General features: G+C 40.6%; 2 protein-coding genes across 6 annotated transcripts; both read left to right on the top strand.

Annotated features, from left to right (window-relative positions):
- Positions 1 to 409: 409 nt before the first annotated feature.
- Positions 410 to 15,310, top strand: LOC105008364 (interferon-induced, double-stranded RNA-activated protein kinase). Of its 5 annotated transcripts, none has more exons than XM_029119766.2 (20): positions 410 to 625; positions 909 to 1,045; positions 1,186 to 1,315; positions 2,439 to 2,599; positions 7,217 to 7,343; positions 7,448 to 7,521; positions 7,911 to 8,075; positions 8,339 to 8,471; positions 9,689 to 9,756; positions 9,904 to 10,009; positions 10,183 to 10,217; positions 10,297 to 10,339; positions 10,820 to 10,893; positions 11,045 to 11,164; positions 11,504 to 11,632; positions 12,034 to 12,232; positions 12,465 to 12,623; positions 13,541 to 13,639; positions 13,718 to 13,780; positions 14,011 to 15,310. In XM_029119766.2, exons 2-20 carry the CDS (start codon positions 933 to 935, stop codon positions 14,146 to 14,148), a joined length of 2,136 nt encoding a protein of 711 aa, XP_028975599.2. In that variant the 5' UTR covers positions 410 to 625; positions 909 to 932; the 3' UTR covers positions 14,149 to 15,310. The 5 variants fall into 5 exon arrangements, with proteins under 5 accessions (XP_028975599.2, XP_028975598.2, XP_028975600.2 ...); XM_029119765.2 differs by having other exon boundaries at positions 411 to 625; positions 10,180 to 10,217; XM_029119767.2 differs by lacking the exons at positions 10,183 to 10,217; positions 10,297 to 10,339 and having other exon boundaries at positions 411 to 625.
- A 2,787-nt stretch (positions 15,311 to 18,097) lies between these two features.
- On the top strand, positions 18,098 to 23,184 carry LOC105008362 (eukaryotic translation initiation factor 2-alpha kinase 3). Its single transcript, XM_010867645.4, has 11 exons — positions 18,098 to 18,255; positions 18,798 to 19,351; positions 19,464 to 19,505; positions 19,595 to 19,714; positions 19,823 to 19,939; positions 20,064 to 20,207; positions 20,737 to 20,911; positions 21,016 to 21,156; positions 21,698 to 21,799; positions 21,919 to 21,981; positions 22,084 to 23,184. Exons 2-11 carry the CDS (start codon positions 18,807 to 18,809, stop codon positions 22,204 to 22,206), a joined length of 1,572 nt encoding a protein of 523 aa, XP_010865947.3. The 5' UTR covers positions 18,098 to 18,255; positions 18,798 to 18,806; the 3' UTR covers positions 22,207 to 23,184.
- The last annotated feature ends 53 nt before the right edge of the window (positions 23,185 to 23,237 follow it).

The following is a 23,237-nucleotide window of genomic DNA, read 5'->3' on the forward strand; positions in this document are numbered from 1 at the left end:
TCCGACTCTGTGCCACCGCAAAGTATTGTTATTTTCCCATTCAGAAACATCGTATGGCTTGCATTCAGAAACATCGTATGACTTGATCACATATTACAATCTTGTTAAAATACATTTTCCTCATTAGGGGCAGATTTTACCCACAGGCAGATTTTATTACAGGTATGGAATATAGGTCTCTCTTTACACATCCGAAACATTATATTCTATATTATTAAAAAACTGAATAATTGAACACTCTAGAAATAACAATACAGACATGACAGCGCAGCCCTGCTGCCATATTGGGTAATTAAGTTTCATTCCGGGAAATCGAAACCAAAAGATGAATCAAGACACCCAGCTCCCTCGTTTCTTGTTCGGGTCGAGGAGCCACTTTCGGAGTCCTACTGGTAGCCAATCCGCATCAGACGACCAGTTAAAAACAAACAAATGAGATATCGCGTTCTAGGGCAACCCCTCAGCAGGGCGGGTGCAATAAGTAGACCATAGTCGTTCCGTATCGTTCGACCCAGCGGAGTCGTTCATCTTATTACATTCACAACGTTTTTGATGGAAAATTTCCTGCAATGTCGCACCATGAAACGGAAGTTTTGATGACTGGCCACAGTAAGCAGTTCTGCTTGTGAGTGCTCGTAAGATATCTTTATGACAACGATGTTTTCTTAGATGAATTCAAGAATTGCAGAATTTATATGTATCCTTTTACGAATTGAACATGAACTACAACTGTCATCTTGGAACGTTTATGCTTGCTTGCTTGCACTTGTCTAAATGTGTCAGTGCTGGTTTCCTTTTGTTTTGCATATCGGTCAAATTGATTATGAACACATACAAATTAATATTATCGATTAATCATTGCTAAAGGTTTTGAACGTGACTTTGTTTTGATGTATTATTCCATATAGATTTGACTTCCTTTATACAACGCAATGGATTCCGTAAATTATGTTGCCAAATTGTTGGAGTTTGCTCAGAAAACACGTCAGATCTCAGAAATCAAGTTTGAGGAGGTTGGTACAGATGGACCAGATCATCTTAAAACGTAAGTTATCCATAATGTGATGGCATGGCGGGGAGACTTACCGCTGTAACGATACAGTAATGTTATAATCATGCGATCTGCAGTTATTTATGAATGTGTTTACTGAGTATTTCCCTTAGAAATTGTCTCCTATTCCCTAGGTTTACCTTGAGAGTAGTAAAGAATGGGCGTGCCTATCCTATCGGGACTGGAAGAACTAAGAAAGAGGCCAAACAAAATGCTGCTAAACATGCTTTGAATGACATAATGAAGACTGAGCAGAATGAGAATGTAAGGATAAACTTTAATCTCTGAGCATGCTATTCCATTTATGTGTAAAGTATGCTACTTTTAATAGGGCTTTGGTCAAAACCAGCGGCAGGGGTGTATAATTATTACAGAGGTCAATCGGAAAAGAGTGAAAATCCTGGGGTAAATTGACCCTGACCCCCAATATGCAATACAATCCTAAGCCGTTGACTAGTGGACTGTATGGGGAGTTTATGGTGCTGTTTTGGAAGTCTATTTCATATATTTGACCAGGTATGACTTTAAGCATCTATTACATACAGAGGGAGCACCACTCTTAAGATGACCTATGACCTCCATGGCCTGACACCAGTGTTCTGTAGGATATCTTAGTACTTAGAGAGTTCATCCAAAAATCACATTTCGGTGACAGGCCCCTTACCCTGACTAGGTCCTTCAGGCACATAGAGCCAATTTTTAAAACAATCCATTATTCAGCTCTGTCTCCGTCAGTAATTAGCGTTATTAGCACCATACAAATTCATGAATGGAAACCATTCGTACCCTTATTGCAAAGCTCTATTGCACGCGGAAAACTACTCTAAAACACTCCGAACTAAGACAACTAGTGTTGTTTACTTCAAAGAACATGACGATGTTGTATTCCTCAAAATAAAGTTAAAATGTTCACAATTTAATTCTCATTTCAAATAAATGGGTACTTCCAGTGTTTACCGGTCAGTTCTGTTCACAATTGCATCAATCCACACGTTTGTTCGGAAAAGAGTAAGTGTAAACACAGTAAACAGAAGTTAGTATTCGCTAGCTAGAAAGCAATTTACCCATTTCGTCTTTGATATTGGAAAATACGTATATATTATGTCTGACTCTGAATACGAGATGGAAGAACATACGAGATGGATAGAGCCTTACTTGTTCTAACCATAATACACAGATGCATGATGAATTGACCGAATAGAAGCTTGGATAGCAGCTAAAGTTGGGCGATGGTGAACACGTTAATCCCCAACCAAGTGTTTTGGAGTCGTTTTCCGCAATGCAGCGGAAACCTACATATATTAACATGTAGAATATTCTATAGTGCTAATTTGCAGTATATAAATATATTTGGTTTCTGAAAATATTATTTTGTGTTCAACAACAGACATTTTCGTCATCTGAATGTCCCTATTTAACGTCCCCCCATGGCCCAGCGCCTATCAGTCAGGTCAACTTTGTATGTTGGCTGAATGAACACAGCCAGAAGAACAGGCTGTCTCTAAAGGCTTTTGAAGAGTCCCGGATTGGACCCAACAGTACATCACAGTAAGACTTGATATGATCCTGTTTAGTTGTGGTTATCAAGTTATGTGCGGTTAGCTAGCAGCCTTAATTCTAAAATCTTGTTTGATATCACACAGCTCATTGTACTCAGTGTCTTTAAAATCGCTTTCGTACTATTTTCACATGTTTGTTGTCATTCTTTACAACACTTAACACAAAAAAACACAACCTAAAAAAGCACTTTTTCAAAAATCGTAGCTCATTGTACATTGACTGAACACAGCACAGAAGGCAATCAGCGTTACATCTAGAAAGGCATGTTCACATCGTAAGTGATGTTCATATGAAGCACTCGGAGAACTCTTCTGTTAAAATACCCTTTGCCATCACTAAACTGATTGCTCTCAACTGATTAACTGTTTTTTTAGTACATAAGTCTTCAACCCTCTCCTGGGGACCCCCAGCCATTCCATCTATTAAATGTATCCCAGAGCTAGCACACCTGAATCAACTTATTAACTAATTAACAAGCCCTTACCTGTTGAAAAAGGTGAGCTAGTTCAGGGCAAAAATGTAACTGTGAGATGGCTGGGGGGGTCCCCAGGAGAGGGCTGAAGACCTATAGTTTAATACATAGATTTTTAATTGTCGTGCCTATGTTCAGATTGAAAAGAACAGAATCAACACCCTAAGGTCCCAGGTTTGTCTGTGACCTCAGTGGGATTCAAACATACAACCTTGGTGTTGTGCTCTAACAACTGAGCCACATTATCAATATTAAGTGCCTGGACAATGTGTGCAAACATATTCATGTCTGAAGATAGGGTGGTAGGACATAAGCCTTCTTGGGTTTTACAATGCTGTGACTGCACACCTCATTGAGTTCCTCAATGAAATAGTGTGTGATAACGTTAAGTTCCACCATTCAGAGTTGATTCAGGAATGGTTTTGTGCCAATCCCTGATTCCTGAGCCTAGACTTGCCCCATAATCTCCTTGTGATTATGGAGGTGGATGGTCTATGACCGCCTTCCCCATGAGCACGTCACCCTCCTACAGCTCATGGATGAGCCATGTCATGACATCACTGGTGGCTGATGAATGCAGAAGACATCTTTATTGATCACACTTTTGTTTATAGAACTGAAACTAGGGCTGTCACGATTATGACATTTTAGTTGATGATTAATTGTCACAGTAATAATTGCGATTAACAGTTGTCAATATTGTAAATGTTATGCCATTATTATAGTGTAAAACTAATAATATTGGAAATGTTTCACGATTATTATAGTGTAAGCCTAATAATATAGTAAATATACACTCACCTAAAGGATTATTAGGAACACCATACTAATACTGTGTTTGACCCCCTTTCGCCTTCAGAACTGCCTTAATTCTAAGTGGCATTGATTCAACAAGGTGCTGAAAGCATTCTTTAGAAATGTTGGTCCATATTGATAGGATAGCATCTTGCAGTTGATGGAGATTTGTGGGATGCAAATCCAGGGCACGAAGCTCCCGTTCCACCACATCCCAAAGATGCTCTATTGGGTTGAGATCTGGTGACTGTGGGGGCCATTTCAGTACAGTGAACTCATTGTCATGTTCAAGAAACCAATTTGAAATGATTCGAGCTTTGTGACATGGTGCATTATCCTGCTGGAAGTAGCCATCAGAGGATGGGTACATGGTGGTCATAAAGGGATGGACATGGTCAGAAACAATGCTCAGGTAGGCCGTGGCATTTAAACGATGACCAATTGGCACTAAGGGGCCTAAAGTGTGCCAAGAAAACATCCCCCACACCATTAAACCACCACCACCAGCCTGCACAGTGGTAACAAGGCATGATGGATCCATGTTCTCATTCTGTTTACGCCAAATTCTGACTCTACCATCTGAATGTCTCATCAGAAATCGAGACTCATCAGACCAGGCAACATTCTTCCAGTCTTCAACTGTCCAATTTTGGTGAGCTTGTGCAAATTGTAGCCTCTTTTTTTCCTATTTGTAGTGGAGATGAGTGGTACCCGGTGGGGTCTTCTGCTGTTGTAGCCCATCTGACTCAAGCAGATTGTGAAATACTCAGACCGGCCCGTCTGGCACCAACAACCATGCCACGCTCAAAATTGCTTAAACCACCTTTCTTTCCCATTCTGACATTCAGTTTGGAGTTCAGGAGATTGTCTTGACCAGGACCACACCCCTAAATGCATTGAAGCAACTGCCATGTGATTGGTTGATTAGATAATGGCATTAATGAGAAATTGAACAGGTGTTCCTAATAATCCTTTAGGTGAGTGTACAAGTGATGGATCTGGAGATGATACTCCGGATATGTGGTGTTTGCACTGTTGTGCGCCACCTTTCTGGAGCAAATCTTCCAAATTATTGGGCTCACCTCTTTCAATTTGGCTTACAACCAAAATGCGCCCTAAGCGGTGCAGTTTTGTTCGGCTTTGGAACTATCACTAAGTCAATGTTGTTAACAATTGCTCTTCAAACACAGTTGCAAAGCAATGACAGTAACATTTCACCTCTCGCTCTGCTGCAAATATTATAGCCTAGTTATTTGAAATAACCTTCCTTACATAGCAAAACGTGTTTCAACATTTAATATGCAATAGGACAACATTTCTATCCATACATTTTAATGTGCAGTATCTAATTAGGAAATATGGTTGTAAATGACAAAATTCTACTTACAGTATTAGTAAAAATATCTTACACAACCTTGGGTGTTTTTTCTTTGGTCCATCAGAGTTGATGCAACAGATAAGCGACAGAAAAGCTTTTGTCTATTAATAATGTAGCAAAATTACATTACTGTGCATAGCAAAACAATTCTAAACTACTGAAATTAAGAAGAAAACAAGTTTCTTAGCCTATAAGTTCCCACAGAGCTGTCCATTTTTTTCATGGTATTTACATGGTATTTGTTGAGACGTTTCTACCATTAACTTTAAAAATCCTTACTCAGATTGGAAACATATGATTTAGGAATCATAATATTGTGCAAAAAGATTGTTGTCTATGAAATAATTGCGATCTGGCTCAAATAATCGCGATCAGGCAAATATGTAATAATTGCAACAGCCCAATAATTGCGACAGACCTTACTGAAACTATTATCAGTCAATTGTGATGGTTAGTGTACAGTACAGAGTCCTGTCTAATGTGAAAACAATGTAATATGCTGTCACAGATTACCTTCAGCACTTCAAAGAGTCATTTTGAAACAGGGGTCTTGCATTGATTGCTTTTGGATTTACTGTTACAAAGACTATACTGAGATGACTGCATTATGCTGTGTTTTGATTACATAACCAGTTACAGTGACTATTCTGAGGTGACTGCATTATGCTGTGTTTTAATTACATAACCAGTTACAGTGACTATACTGAAATGACTGCATTATGCTGTGTTTTAATTACATAACCAGTTACAGTGACTATACTGAGATGACTGCATTATGCTGTGTTTTGGTTACATAACCAGTTACAGTGACTTTACTGAGATAACTGCATTATGCTGTCTTTTAATTACATAACCAGTTACAGTGACTATACTGAAATGACTGCATTATGCTGTCTTTTAATTACATAACCAGTTACGGTGACTATACCGAAATGACTGCATTATGCTGTGTTTTGATTACTTAACCAGTTACGGTGACTATACTGAAATGACTGCATTATGCTGTGTTTTGATTACTTAACCAGTTACAGTGACTATACTGAGAACTGCATTATGCTGTCTTTTAATTACTTAACCAGTTACAGTGACTATACTGAAATTACTGCATTATGCTGTGTTTTGATTACATAACCAGTTACAGTGACTATACTGAGATGACTGCATTATGCTGTGTTTTGATTACATAACCAGTTACAGTGACTATACTGAGGTGACTGCATTATGCTGTGTTTAAATTACATAACCAGTTACAGTGACTATACTGAAATCACTGCATTATGCTGTGTTTTAATTACATAACCAGTTACAGTGACTATACTGAGATGACTGCATTATGCTGTGTTTTGGTTACATAACCAGTTACAGTGACTATACTAAGATAACTGCATTATGCTGTCTTTTAATTACATAACCAGTTACAGTGACTATACTGAAATGACTGCATTATGCTGTCTTTTAATTACATAACCAGTTACAGTGACTATACTGAAATGACTGCATTATGCTGTGTTTTGATTACTTAACCAGTTACAGTGACTATACTGAAATGACTGCATTATTCTGTGTTTTGATTACTTAACCAGTTACAATGACTATACTGAAATGACTGCATTATGCTGTGTTTTGATTACATAACCAGTTACAGTGACTATACTGAAATGACTGCATTATGCTGTGTTTTGATTACTTAACCAGTGTACTCATTGTATTGCACAAAAATGGTGGATGAATCAACTATCCTGTGGTTAAATATATTTACAAACCAAATGTAGCACAATCAGTTGTTTTGAATATTGTTTTCATTTAGACTAGTTGTGTTACTAGTGTAATCACTGGAGTTTTGTACTAAGAGTTTTGAAAAATCACAGCATACAGTACTATTGATAATAATACGAAAGCAATTTTTTGGTACAACACCTCTCATTCCAAGATAACATGATCATGTTGTGGTGTTTTTCAGATGCTGTAGGTATTTGCTTGGTGACAAAGAATACCCAGAAGCCTTTGGAAAAACTAAGAGGGAGGCAAAGGAGGAAGCAGCCAAGCTGGTCTTTCAGGAGCTCTATGGTGCCAGTCAAGACACAGGGGTAAGGGCATTTATCAAGAGCTCTATGGTCCTAGTCACGACACGGGTAAGGGCACCTATACATGAAGAAATGCATTTGTGGTAAATGTATGTTTTGTTTCCAAGACTGTAGACAAAAACTGTGATGCTGCTACTGGGGCCCAGAAGGAGGATTTGAATCAAACAGTTGCAGCTCTCTGGTAAGGCATGTAGTCTTCACCTCTCTGGTAAGGCATGTAGTCTTCAGCTCTCTGGTGAGACATTTAGTCTTCAGCTCTCTGGTGAGACATGTAGTCTTCAGCTCTCTGGTGAGACATGTAGTCTTCAGCTCTCTGGTGAGACATGTAGTCTTCAGCTCTCTGGTGAGACATGTAGTCTTCAGCTCTCTGGTGAGACATGTAGTCTTCAGCTCTCTGGTGAGACATTTAGTCTTCAGCTCTCTGGTGAGACATGTAGTCTTCAGCTCTCTGGTGAGACATGTAGTCTTCAGGACTTCTGGGTTATAGCCAAGCCATCAGGATGTAGTCCTAATTTTAAGACATATCTGGCAGCCTAGCATACATTTTGTTTTGTTTTTCTGTTTTTCCAGTAACAGTGATGAAAACATGAATATGAGCCATGTGCCCAAACAACGCAGTTTCATTTCAGCAGAGGAGACCAACTTCATTGGGATTCTCAACCACTACTGCCAGAAAACCAGACTCTTCCATGACTTCCAACTAGTGGAGAGACGCGGACCATCACACAACCCTCAGTAAGTCCACACATTTTCTCTATTTTATGTATTGGTCATTTAGCAAACCCTCTTAGCCGGAGCAAATTACAGTTAGTTCTTTCCTCTTTTATCTGAGTAAAACAATCATACCCAGTTATCCTTTAACACCCCACTCCTGCACTCCCTGCTGCTAGGAAAATAAAAACGTTTTAAAAGACACGTAGATCGATACTATAAGAAAGATGAACATACTGTGAGGGAATGTCAACTCATTAAACACGACCTGTTGTCTCCCCACCCAGATTTGTGTATAAAGTAGTGATTGACAAGAGGGAGTACCCAGCTGGTGTGGGTAAAACGGCCAAGGACGCCAAACAGCAGGCGGCTCAGGAGGCGTGGTCCGCCCTTCAGGAGCAGTCAGACTGGAACAGCCAGGTAGGCTTCAGCATCACTGATGAAATAATAAGAAAATTATACAATTTCTGAATACATACATTTAAAGGCCTACTATGTCTGAATGAAGTGGCTTCAATTTGACGCGGACCCCAACCCAGGCGCCAGTACATTTAAATGTTTACGTTTGTCTCTTAGTAGGCACTCACACCATTTCATATATTAACAAAAAATATACACTCTCTCTCTCCCTTGGATTTTGAGCTGACATTTACACAATTCCTGTAAAGGATGCTATGTACATAACCCATACAGTATAATAAATCAGAATAATGAAATAATTATATTTTAATGGGAAACTGTATGTCCAATCAGAACAGTTTCATTTTCTAAAGAATCATTGAACATACATGTCATCTGGCACCTATCATTGCATGAGCAGGTGGGTGGGGCTTATCATCACCCCATCTGTCCCTCTCTCAGTTGGGTGGGGCTTATCATCACCCCATCTGTCCCTCTCTCAGTTGGGTGGGGCTTATCATCACCCCATCTGTCCCTCAGTTGGGTGGGGCTTATCCTCACCCCATCTGTCCCTCAGTTGGGTGGGGCTTATCCTCACCCCATCTGTCCCTCTCTCAGTTGGGTGGGGCTTATCCTCACCCCGTCTGTCCCTCTCTCAGTTGGGTGGGGCTTATCATCACCCCGTCTGTCCCTCTCTCAGTTGGGTGGGGCTTATCCTCACCCCGTCTGTCCCTCTCTCAGTTGGGTGGGGCTTATCATCACCCCGTCTGTCCCTCTCTCAGTTGGGTGGGGCTTCTCCTCACCCCGTCTGTCCCTCTCTCAGTTGGGTGGGGCTTATCATCACCCCATCTGTCCCTCTCTCAGTTGGGTGGGGCTTATCCTCACCCCGTCTGTCCCTCTCTCAGTTGGGTGGGGCTTCTCCTCACCCCGTCTGTCCCTCTCTCAGTTGGGTGGGGCTTATCATCACCCCGTCTGTCCCTCTCTCAGTTGGGTGGGGCTTATCCTCACTCTGTCTGTTCCTCTCTGTAGAGGAAGGCCAGTGTTCCGATAGTGTTTGTGAATCATGATTTACCTTGCATAATACATGTTGAAGGTCAGCTATTGCCAGGCAGCCCTTCACACCCTTGTCTTTCTTCACTACACACTAATATCACTACCAAAACAACAACCACTAATTATAATTCAGTTGATATTTATTGTATGCTGGATTACCTGTCCTCCCTGTTCTTGTGATTCAGGTGTCTTGCAGGTCGACTGTTTCAGAAGAAGATGGTCTAGTGACCTCTCTGACCTCCTCCACTTCATGGTGAGAACGTGGAGCCAGACTATCTGGGGCTGCTCAACTGACAAGGAAACAATTAAATATCAGAACAACACCATGAAAGACTGTTGTCATTCCTGTTGTGACATCACGCCAAGCGACTGAGTATCTGTTCGGCTTCTACTCTTCCAGGGAATCCCAGAATGCTACGTCGTCCACTGGTCAGAGTATGACAGGTACTGAAAACACAAGTGACTCCATCATATTCGCTGAATCATCGCACGCTATTCTGGCCAAGGTACCAGCACTGATTATGGTTTTGTATACTTTCTATACAGAAGGCTCTGCGTGTAGGGTTCACTGTAAAATGTAAAACATTTGTTTACAAACGCATTATGCACTGTGAATGCAAAACAATACAATACATACAAAAAAACGTATAAAATATATATTTTTATACTCTACAAGCAGGATGAAAGCCCTGGGAATGTGAAACCTAAAATAAAGTAAGTGCCCCTTCTCTCAAGAACTTGATTAATTTTAGATTCAGGTACCTTTACTGATGTCCTCTGTAATCCTGTTTAGATTAGCAGCTAACTTCCTGGGGTCATCTGTCAAGACCAAAAAGGTATTCTTCCTAAATTTCTGGGTTTCTTCCTAAATTTCAACCTGTTTTAGGGAGTTTTTCCTAGCTACGGTACTTCAACACTGTTGTTGTTTGCTCCTTGAGTTTTCAGGCTGGGTGTTTTGTAAAAGCACTTTGTGACAACTGCTGATGTTAAAAGGGCTTTGTATATACATTTGATTGATATGCCTTGCTAGACATTAAATAAACTCTTAAAAGAGAAGTATCTGGCTTTATCAGTTGATTGGGGGCTGGTGATTCAACACAGTCAGCCCTTATGGTTTCAGGACTGGCTGCAGTAATGTTTCGTCCCTGGCCTTGACTCGCTCTTTAAATGTGTCTCGGGAGTTGGAATATGCAACAAGCATGGTTCCATTTCTCACCTACACAGCTATATGTGTGGGAAACAGGACAAATATAAGCACCCCCTGTTTGACCTTTGATCATCCAGACAGCAGTATTAAACTTTGATGTTTTTCAAAGGAAGATCCTGTTTTGAAAGACAAAAATTTGGGGATGTCAAGTGGAAGCATGTCCAATCAACCTGTTTTATCAAGGTACTTTCATAACTATAATTTATCTACCTGAGGAGAAAATGTAGAAAGATCACTCAACAGGTAGTACTGCTTAGATAATACTATCCACCTGATGATAAAGTGCCATGATGTTGATGGATATTTTCTTTTTTATCATGTTTTATTATCTAAGGTTTTTGTCCGAGTTTGATTCAATCGAGGGAATTGGCAAAGGAGGCTTTGGTAAAGTTTACAAGGCCAAACGGAAATTAGAGCAGAAGTATTTTGCTGTGAAGATAGTGAGGAGTAAATTGTGAGTACAAATGTTGCTACGGTTCCTTTCACTCATAATTCCACTAACTTTAGGAAAACCGTGTTTCGCTTTCACAGTAACAGTTATGCTCTCCTCAGGAAAGCAAGTTTTGTCCACAGGGAAAATATTTACTGTTCTCATTAAAACAATTTCACTCTTACCCCAAGAAAGATATTTTACTCTATCTTTCAGGATGGATATTTTAATCTGTCCTAAGCATAGTTATTTAACTCTCTCCTAAGCAAAGACATTTTACTCTCTTAAGGAGAGATATTTTAGTTTCTTCTAAGCAAAAGTATTTTATTTTCCACTAAGCAAATATATTTGACTCTTTGTCAGGAAAGCCAAGCGGGAGGTTGGGGCTTTGGCAGACCTCCAGCACCCCAACATAGTGCGTTACTACACAGCCTGGGAAGAAGACACTGAGTACACATGTGACCATACCTCTGAGAGTTACAGCTCTTCATAGTAATGCAAATTACTCTTTATAACCCTTCACAGTATTACACATTAACACTCCTTATGACTCTTCATGGTGATACACATTATTATGCCTTATAACTCTTCATGGTAATAAACATTATTATTCCTTATGACCTTTCATAGTATTTCACATTGTTATTCCTTATGACCTTTCATAGTAATACACAGTATTACTCGTTATGACCCTTCATAGTAATACACAGTATTACTCGTTATGACCCTTCATAGTAATACACATGATTACTATTTATGTCACATCATAGTTGTTATATCACCTCTAGCAGTACGGCACTATCATTTTATGTAACCTTTTACATCAACCTTTCATTAATTCATCCAAAACTGTTCTGATGTGGAAGTCTGGTTCTGTTGTCCTGGTCCGATAGTTCAGGCAGCAGTTCATCCTCCAAGTTCCTGTACATTCAGATGGAACTGTGTGACAGAAGGACTCTGAAGGTATGGATCGATGAGAGGAACGCCCAACGGACTCCCAAACGCAGAGAGGGCAGCCTCCACATCACCCAGCAGATTGTTAATGGAGTTGATTACATCCACTCAAAGAAACTCATCCACCGAGACCTGAAGGTATGTTACTGACCTTGACCACGTCACCTTTAACCTGGAAAAACGGACATGTAAAATTATGAAGGACCAATATGTTTTGAAATAAGATATATTCCATTCCCTGAAACTAAGACATTTAATCCCAACATGATCCTAAAGCCTCTAAAACATTCCCACCCCTTTTCTGGTTCATTGCTCTGATTTCCACAGTCTAACTGATTTACAAGGTCAGAGGTTTAACTTGTTTTCCCAGCCTGTTAACATCATGTTTGGAATGGGTGGTGGAGAGACGAACGGAGAGGTAAAGATCGGGGACTTCGGGCTTGTGACTGCAGAAGATAACGATGATGATGAGAACCTGCTGGAGAGAACGAAGCGCACCGGAACCAGGTCCTACATGGCCCCCGAACAGGTAACCCAGGACAACCCCGCTAGAACACAGCAGATGAGGCTGGTGAGGGGAGGGGCATAATGACGACAGCGACTGGAGTGCTGAAGAACGCTGAAGCCAAGTTTTATAATGTCCTCCCCAACCAAGGAGCCACCAGACGTGGCTGTAGTTTCCTTCACATTCCTGTTCACAAGTCAGGTGTTAAGAAGTGAGAATAATGTTCCTCCCTGTTGTAAGTCAGGTGTTAAGTAGTGAGAATACGGTTCCTCCCTGTTGTAAGTCAGGTGTTAAGAAGTGAGAATAATGTTCCTCCCTGTTGTAAGTCAGGTGTTAAGTAGTGAGAATAATGTTCCTCCCTGTTGTAAGTCAGGTGTTAAGTAGTGAGAATACGGTTCCTCCCTGTTGTATGTCAGGTGTTAAGTAGTGAGAATAATGTTCCTCCCTGTTGTAAGTCAGGTGTTAAGTAGTGAGAATAATGTTCCTCCCTGTTGTAAGTCAGGTGTTAAGTAGTGAGAATAATGTTCCTCCCTGTTGTAAGTCAGGTGTTAAGTAGTGAGAATAATGTTCCTCCCTGTTGTATGTCAGGTGTTAAGTAGTGAGAATAATGTTCCTCCCTGTTGTAAGTCAGGTGTTAAGTAGTGAGAATACGGTTCCTCCCTGTTGTAAGTCAGGTGTTAAGTTGTGAGAATAATGTTCCTCCCTGTTGTAAGTCAGGTGTTAAGTAGTGAGAATAATGTTCATTTCTGAGTGTGATATGCATCTATCCAGTAACCTAAAGGTTGTTATATCGAATCCCTGAGCCGTTAAGGTGAACAGTCTGTCGTTTTGAGAAAGGCGTCCAAATGGTGTCCTGGTTGTTCCTGTAATATAAGGATGCAATCTTGATCAACATATCTGGTAAAATAAGGGTGAAACAAATATCCAATGTGTATTCACAGAGGAACAAGACCTCGTATGACAGAAAGGTAGACATCTTCGCTCTGGGTCTGATCTACTTTGAACTTCTCTGGAATCTATCTGGCATGGAGAGGGCAGAGGTGAATATAACAATAACTTCTATGCAGTATACTTTTGTATCGCAATGCATTATGCTATAATACATATTCCTTGTACAGGTCTGGGATGACATCCGAAGCCAGAGGTTCCCGCAACGGTTTGTTACGCAGTTTCCCATAGAGGTACATTTATTTGTTTGGAAACATATCGGAGAACATTTCAGAAAGGTGTTTCTGCTGTGTCAACAGAACCTCTTGATTTGCCTGGCAAAAGCGTTTGTTGTTAACTGTTGCAATACACCTCACTACTGTCTGGAAAACAAATATTTTAGAAGGTACAGTTTGGTTTAGGTCATGAACTATGATGATCTGGTTGTGTTGATCACTAACTATGTGATCTGGTTGTGTTACAGCACAAGATGATTGAGTCCATGCTGTGTGTCAATCCAGAAGACCGACCAGAAGCCAGCCGGCTAAAGATGAACCTAACGGAGGCTAATAACATACTGACCAGAGACCTCCATAACCAACAAGACAACAGAACAATCTAACAGCCTTTTATATAGTACATATAATTACACCAGGGGGTTTGGATCCTGATTGCTCATTGGCATCCAAGGGGGTGTGGTATACAGCCAATATACCACAGTTAAGAGCTGTTCTTAGGTACGAGGCATCGCGGAGTGCCTGGACAAAGATTTTTTATAATACATTTAAGATACAATATCCATAGAGAAATAATACAATGGATCATGAATCATGAGTAATACGGATATTTTTATCATTTCAAAACAACAAAAACATCTGGCCCCATTTATCAGTTGAAAATTAAATGTTATATCCAGGAATGTATATTTAACAATGTATTGTAACACTGACATTCACAGAGGCTATAGCCTATAAAATAACAGTCAGATGTCTTGGAGAGACCAGGATATTGTGGTTGTAATTCATAAATCATGAGTCATGCGGCAAAAGTAATCAATTCAAAACAACAAAATGTCTGGCCATATTTATGAGTTGAAAATTAAATGTTATATCCAGGAATATATATTTAACAATGTGTTGTAACACTGACATTCACAGAGTCTACGGCCTATAAAATAAAAGTCAGTTGGTCATTGGATTTTCCAGCAGAACAATGATCTCAAGCGTAACTCCAGATCCACACAAAATGTTTGAATCAAGCATTTGCAATGGCCATCATGGTCTCTGAGCTGAATCCCAAAGGACACTTGTTGGGTGAGCTGAAGAGGCGGGTCCACAAGTGACAACAAGGGACTGAAGTTTTTTGATGGAGGAATGATTCTCCCGCCTCATCAAACATGCCTGAGGAAAGGTGCACAAACAACTAAATGCACTGGTGCCAATTACTGGTTCCCGCCTGTTTTAAAAAAAAAAAAAGTTATTTACTGTTTAAAATAAATGTTTTCCTTCAACCAATTTTCACTCAATTAAAGGTTAAATGAAAGTAAGGTCAGTCAGATAAATAACAATGTTATTTTTTTGACAGCCTTTTTTGGTTGATTTTTATCTAGGGAACCAACAGTTCTGCAGGGAACTACACATACAGTAGTCCTACACATACAGTAGACCAGCACATACAGTAGAACTACACATACAGTAGACCTGCACATACAGTAGACCAGCACATACAGTAGACCTACATATACAGTAGACCAGCACATACAGTAGACCTACATATACAGTAGACCAGCACATACAGTAGAACTACACATACAGTAGAACTACACATACAGTAGACCAGCACATACAGTAGTCCTACACATACAGTAGACCTGCACATACAGTAGTCCTACACATACAGTAGTCCTACACATACAGTAGTCCTACACATACAGTAGCCCAGGTCATAACAGAATGGCACATTCATAAAACAAAACATGGTAACAAATAAATAAACTGACCCCTGTTGAAAAGTCTGCATACCCTTAGTTAATAATACCGGGTATTGCCTCCTTTAGCATCAATGACATCATGCAGTCTTTCTGTAGTAGTTGTCTATGAGACCCTAAATAATGCAGGTTGTATTGTTGCCCATTCATTTTGGCAAAATGCCTCCAGGTCATGCAAAGTCTTTGGTCGTCTTGCATGAACCGCACATTTGAGATTTCCCAGAGTGGCTCGATGATATTAAGGTCAGGAGACTGTGGTGGCCACTTCAGAACCTTCACCTTTTTCTGCTGTAACCACTGGAGGGTCAACTTGGCCTTGTGCTTAGGGTCATTGACTTGCTGGAAAGTCCAAGAGCGTCCCATGCGCAGCTTTTATGCAGAAGAATGCAGATTGTCTGATAACATGCTGCATTCATCTTGCCATCAATTTTCACAAGCTTCCCTGTGCCTTTAGAGCTCACACACCCCCAAAACATCAGTGAGCCACCACCATACTTCACAGTGGGGATGGTATTCTGTTCACTATAGGCCTCTCCAAACCTAGCACTTATGGTTGTGACCATAAAGCTCTATTTTGGTCTCGTCACTCCAAATAGCAGTGTGCCAGAAGCTGTGAGGTGTGTCAAGGTGTTGTCAGGCATATTGTAACCAGGCTTTTTTGTGGCATTGGTGCAGTAAAGGCTTCTTTCTGGCAACTCGACCATGCAGCTCATTTTTGTTTAAGTATCGTCGTATTGTGCTCCTTGAAACAACCACACCGTCTTTTTCCAGAGCAGCCTGTATTTCTCCAGAGGTTACCTGTGGGTTTTTCTTTGTATCCTGAACAATTCTTCTGGCAGTTTTGGCTGACATCTTTCTTGGTCTACCTGACCTTGGCTTGGTATCAAGAGATCCCTGAATTTTCCACTTCTTAATAAGTGATTGTAAAGTACTGACTGGCATTTGCAAGGCTTTGGATATCTTTTATATCCTTATCCTTGTTACGCAGGTCTTTTGACAGTTCTTTTCTGCTCCCCATGGCTCAGTATCTAGCCTGCTCAGTGCATCCACGTGAGAGCTAACAAACTCTTTGACTACTTATACACAGACACTAATTGCAATTTAAAAGCCACAGGTGTGGGAAATTCACCTTTAATTGCCATTTTCAACTGTGTGTGTCACCTTGTGTGTCTGTAACAAGGCCAAACATTCAAGGGTATGTAAACTTTTGATCAGGGCCATTAAGGTGATTTCTGTTATCATTATGATTTAAAAAATTGCCAAACAACTATGTGATAATAATAAATGGGTTTATATGATCACTATCCTTAAATAAAAGAAATCTTGCCAACATTTCACAATTTCTTCCAGGGTGTGCATACTAAACACAACTGTGTCCATTATGACTTGAGATTAGTTATCAATAGGCGTGTATATTGGGGAAATCATGTATGTAATGATGTAGGTACTACATACAACTGACTTGTTTTATATGCAGTAGACCATTTGTTGATGCAGTGACTAGATGCCACTCCCTATCATTCTTGCACTGTTGCCCATGTTGGCCCTTGTAATAATGGGAAAGCAATGGTTGCTTTTTAAGAATTCATGAATGAATGGTTTGGTAATGCTTCATCATTAAATTGATTACCAATACTAAAAATACTTTTACTTTTATAGTCAACACTATAAATACATTAAATGGAAGTGTTAGTAATTTGTAAGTATAAACATATGTTGAAATAGAATGAGTGTTTAGATCAAATTGGTGTTGCTAATAAAATCCTTAAACAACTTTTTGTTACCTTATTTTCCAGTCGTATTGTGCCAGACATGATACAGGTGTGTGTGGTGAGCAACCCACTATCTTTCTTTTGCGTACATATAACACGGGTTCGCACAAGTGTGAACCCGTGTTATAAAAACGCAAAAGGAAGATAGTGGGTTGGTGGTGAGTGTCTAGTGATAGGGAGACATGATACTGGTCTGTGTGGTCAGTGTCTAGTGATAGGGTTTTGAAGTAATATGTTAGTCTCGTTTATTTTGAAAAATTCCTAATTTTCGTGACCTGGAAGTGTTTCTTTAATGTTGCTTACAAGACGCTGATATTCGACCTTCTTGGCCGGATCCGCTTACGCGGTCCGGCAAAAATAATATAGATTTCAAGCGGCGTGAACCAGTATGAACTAGTGCTTTCATTACTGTTCTGCTAGCAGCAGGATATTGTGCTGGCAGCACTAACAAAATAAATTCTAAATATAAGTCATCATTGAAATACATGGCAGTGTATTACTCACTGGCCATGGGGTGTGTAGAATCCATATACATGTAACCTGCCATTTTATGGGGAAAATAGAGCGTATAACTAGCAACACTTTCTAACCCACCCACTCCATTGTCTCCATTGCAATACACTAAACCTTAATGTGGCCTATGCAAAATGCCTTATAACAACAAATATAGAGACTTTATGGATTCTATACACCCTAGTGAGTAATTCTAATATAATATTTACTTTCCAATAATTGCTACTTGCATTCATTAGAAAACAACATAAAAATAGCCTATGATTACAATTTACTATCTTTAGAAAGAATAGACCATGCAATATATTGATATTGGCGCCTTTATTTTGAAGGTTTAATTAATACAATACGCTTCTTAGTGCTGCTGGCAGAACGCTAGTCATATTTGCTAGTAAATCGAAACTCAGAAATTATTTTATAGATCAGAGGCTCACGACCAGATAAATCCTCCTAGAAGGTGAGTCCCATCCTGATTAACATAAGATACTTAGGTTAATAATAAGTTTAATATGGATATACAGCTCGGGAACATTTTTTGAGACCACTGCACCTTTTTCTTTCCTTTCCAAAAACGCTGTAAAGGAACGTTTTGAGTGAGTAACAGAAGCGTTCAATTTGCATTGTTCTTTTAATTTGAACTCTTCTGTTCCTCACTCAAAAGCTTCCTTTTCGACTTTTTTGGAAAGGAAAGAAAAATGTGCAGTGGTCTTGTAATTTTTCATGAGCTGTATATGGCGTAGGCTACGGTGCCACGGTGTGTACAAGCATTGTAGTAGAGTGTATATGAAAAATACAATAGCAAAGAAATAGGTTAATTGTAATTATCTTCGGCACTGACTAAATAGCTGAAAAAATACAATTCATTCAAACGTTACTTTAGTGGTAAACGTAACGGAGGGGTTACGTTTCTACCAATGATTCTGATTTGATTTTGTACACTGAACATCAGCTGCCTAATGTATGATGGTATCTTTTGTCTGCCCTTCCACACCATTCTAGCTAATAAAAATGTCATGTAACCAGGCTGGCTTGAAGGAGAAAATATGTGCAGTTTTAAAAAATAAGAAAGAAGGAATAACTACCATCCAAATAGCCAAGGAGGTCGGATGTAAGACTGCCAAGGACGTAAACAAAGTGTTGTACAGTTTAAAGGATGAAGGATGTCTTTATAAAATACAAGACACACCGCCAATTTGGTCTTTGAATAGCCCAGAGAGATCTAGACCCCCTGAGGTCCGCCTCGACCACACGAAGGATGACGTGAGAAGTTTGCTGACATCGAAGGGTGGTGGAACAGGTGTAAAGTCGAGTCATATTGCCAGAGAATTGGGCCAACCAAAGAAAGTGGTGACTAAGATTCTGTATGACCTGCAAAGAATGGGTCAGGCGGAGAAGCTGGGAGAAAACGTGTGGAAAATGAATGCTGAAGCAGTAACGGATGTTGAAGCAGTAACGAATGCTGAAGCAGTAACGGATGCTGAAGCAGTAACGAATGCTGAAGCAGTAACGAATGCTGAAGCAAACTTTAGAGGAAAGCCCATTCAATTCAAGAGGTACGACTGTGGATTAGCACCCATGGGGATCTTTGATATTTGGGAACTTGAACACACAGTTGATGGTTGTTTTACGTGTTGTTCATACTGTTACGATGTTATACCCCCACAGTGATTATCAAGATATCTCCATTCGTCTCACGGAAAACTCCAGGTACGCTGCTCTGTATACAGTTTTAAATGGAGAGGGAGACGAAAACCTTTTTAAAGACATGCCGCCTGAGATCTGTTTTCTGTTTTCAGGTTTTCCAAAGACTTTGAGTTACTTAGTGTGCTTGGTGCCGGCGGCTTCGGTTGCGTCACCAAGGCAAGACACAGAGAGGATGGGAAAGAATACGCAGTGAAGATTGTCAAGTGGACAAGGTAAGATAACATCTTCTGGTTTTGATTGATCTAACAGGGTATTTCCTCATTATAGAAACGTAGATATTCCATCTCAGTTAATGTTGATGTCCTTGGGATCTCTCTCAGTGTGGCAAGTCGTGAGGTAAAAGCCCTGGCGGATTTGGAGCACCCCAACATTGTGCGCTACTACACAACATGGCGTGAGGAAGCTCATTGGGAGGACACATCAGACTGCAGTGCCAAGTCAGTAAATATCTCACTGTGTGACTGGTTATATATCTACAAGCCTACGGACAGAATGACAGTCCAAGCAATTGTTGGCCGTGAAATTGTCATTCCGGAGCACATTATTATATTCAAATTTTAGGTCGTCTGTCCAATCTGATATCACCAAAGACTCAGAAGACGAGGGGGATGGATCAACATATGAAACAGATCAATCAGATGGTTCAGATTCAGACCTCTCTGAAAAAGACCAAGCAAACCTTTCAGCCACCGATTCCAGCTCAAGGTGAATCACTTAATGTCAATGTCTTACTGACTGTGTGGACGGAGTGTGTGTGGACGGAGTGTGTGTAGACGGAGTGTGTGTAGACGGTGTGTGTGTGGACGGAGTGTGTGTGGACGGAGTGTGTGTGGACGGAGTGTGTGCGGACGGAGTGTGTGCGGACGGGGTCTGTGCGGACGGGGTGTGTGCGGACGGAGTGTGTGGACGGAGTGTGTGCGGACGGAGTGTGTGTGGACGGAGTGTGTGCGGACGGAGTGTGTGCGGACGGAGTGTGTGTGGATGGAGTGTGTGTGGATGGAGTGTGTGTAGATGGAGTGTGTGTGGACGGAGTGTGTGTGGACGGAGTGTGTGTAGATGGAGTGTGTGTGGACGGAGTGTGTGTGGACGGAGTGTGTGTGGACGGAGTGTGTGTGGACGGAGTGTGTGTGTGTGGACGGAGTCTGTGCAGACGGAGTCTGTGTGGACGGAGTGTGTGTAGACGGAGTGTCCCTGAGGATGTTTCTTGACTTCTGTATTTTGTGTGTTTGGTCAGAAATGGGGACTGGTTGTGCCTATTCATTCAAATGGAGTTTTGTGAAGGCGGAACACTGACTGCCTGGATTCATAAAAATAGGAGAACTAAGGATAAAGCACATGAGATATTTCAGCAGCTAGTCCAAGGAGTGGACAATATACACTCAAAAAAACTAATTCACAGAGACCTGAAGGTAATGATGACATGCTGGATCTAGCCTGTGTTTACAGATGTCAAGTTAACAACTGGATGTATTATTCTTTTCAAATGAAGCTGTATAAATATGCAATCTTTTAGCCAGATAACATTCTGTTTGGAAGTGAAGGCATCGTGAAGATTGGAGATTTTGGTCTGGTGACCACTTTCAATACTGGGACAGGAGAGTCAATGTACAGGACTGTCGACAAAGGAACACCCCTGTACATGAGCCCTGAGCAGGTGAGTAACTGGAGTGTCTTATCAAGTTCATAGTTGCTTCATGTTAAGCATGTCCCCTGGTCCCAATTTATATACCAGTGTTTTGTTCCAAACAAAGCTACAGTGGATTTCAGAGTCTACACATCCCCATTAAATGTGCTGAATGGAATTGTAGAGTCACGTTCAGGGTGTTTCAAAGTCTCTTTCTGGAAGCAGAAGTTTTCAGGATGCTCACGCTCTGATTTGACCAACCTGACTGACCTGCTGAAGCTGGGCATACATTACACGACCATGAACATCTTAAAATCATAGGGCAACCCACGTAATCACCTGCATGACCTTCTTATCGTTAAGTTGACATGAGGTTGCTCACTTTGGCACCGTCAGGCCCCTGCTTGGCTTCGCTTCCAATATTGAGGCCTGTAACTGTGGCTTTGGCCAAGCAGGGACAGACTAGTTACATTGTAGCTAAACTCCAGAGGATATAAGAAAATGTAACTGAACATGTCTGGTATGCCAGAAAAATAACTGGGACCTTAAATCCTCATGCTTGTATTTACAGGCGATCGAGAAGAGGTATAACAAGAAAACGGATATTTTCTCTCTAGCTATGATTTTTTTCGAGCTCTTGTGGAACATGTCCACTGAAATGGAGAAGCATGTGGTGAGAATGCCTGAAACTTACTAATTGGAAAATCATAGCTTTTGTAATCACCATATTTCAGAATACCCTCCCTGAATCACTAAAACCAGTTAGAGTAACTCTGAAAGTTTGTTCCACAGGTTTTTCAGGGCCTACGGAAACAGATTTGTCCTAATGACTTCTGTAAGGAGTACAACCCAGAGGTGAGGACTGGTGATGATTGTTCTCCGGTCCCTCTGTCTCCTTGTTTTACAGTGAGTGAACAGTAAACCTTAAGTTTACCAGATAAATGTTTTCTGTTGCAGTGGAAACTCATCAGGAAAATGCTGGCAGAAAACCCAGCGAGCAGACCTGACACCAAACAGATTGCAGAGCACCTAAAACTCCTGAGAGGGAGTTTAAATCGACCCTGCCAGGCAACAGTATGAGAGGCCACAGGCCTTGTGTTCTGTCCAGTACCCTGGTAACGTACCGTGTTCTGTCCATGGGAGTGGGAGGTTTTCCTGCATCTAGCGTTTATGTAACTATGGGACTCTTGAGACATCTCAAAGCAGGCAGATTCCTTCATATGTGAAGGGTCACATGATCCCATCCAGAGGTGTCTTCAGTTCGCTTGACCGTTTGCTACGTATCTGTATTTGTACAGATCATTTTTACAAAGCACACTTGAAACGTTTTTCATATTCAAAAATGTCATGAACTTTGATTATTCATATCTATGCCTTATCGCAGCAATCACAAAGCCACCTTGAATGGACTTTAGGTGCGTTTGCTCCCATTGGGCGGTTGTGGTCAGGTGTGGCTCTGTCATATTTAAAGGACAGGGGTGTTGCAGCAGAGAACTGTTTAATTTGAGTGGAAATTAGTGGAAATTAACTGAATGCAAATCACCAACCTTGGGTTTGTACCTGTTCAAACAATGGTTTTAGCATGGACGCTTTGTTTAGAAACATAGAGGAAAATTTACTACTTAAAAATTGCTCACGCTCATTGAGGCTGTAATAGCTTTTTAAACAATGTTTTTGTCTGTTTATCAATTGTTTTCACTTTGTTTCCACCTTTTTTCTTAAATGTGAGAACTATAAATGTTGGTGAGTACATTGAATAATGGGCAGTGCTTAATTTGTAAATCGGGAGATCCCAGAACACATTGGGGCGTGCTGGTCATCCCTCCGAGCCTGGTTCCTCTCTAGGTTTCTTTGTAAGTTTCAGGCCCTTTTACACTGTTGTTGCTTGCTCCTTGGGGTTTCAGGATGGGTTTTATAAACCACTTTGTGACAACTGCTGATGTAAAAAGGGCTTTATAAATAAATGTGATTGATTAATGTGATTGAAATGTTGCTGTTACATACTGTAATAACTCAAACTTGTGAAATATGGCATTATACTAAACACAACGACTTCCATTTTCTGACTGGTTTGTTGATGTCATTATAGTGCTTTTTTACGTTAGGGTCCT

The sequence above is a fragment of the Esox lucius genome, chromosome 5, assembly GCF_011004845.1.
Source record: "Esox lucius isolate fEsoLuc1 chromosome 5, fEsoLuc1.pri, whole genome shotgun sequence".
Lineage (NCBI taxonomy): Eukaryota > Metazoa > Chordata > Actinopteri > Esociformes > Esocidae > Esox > Esox lucius.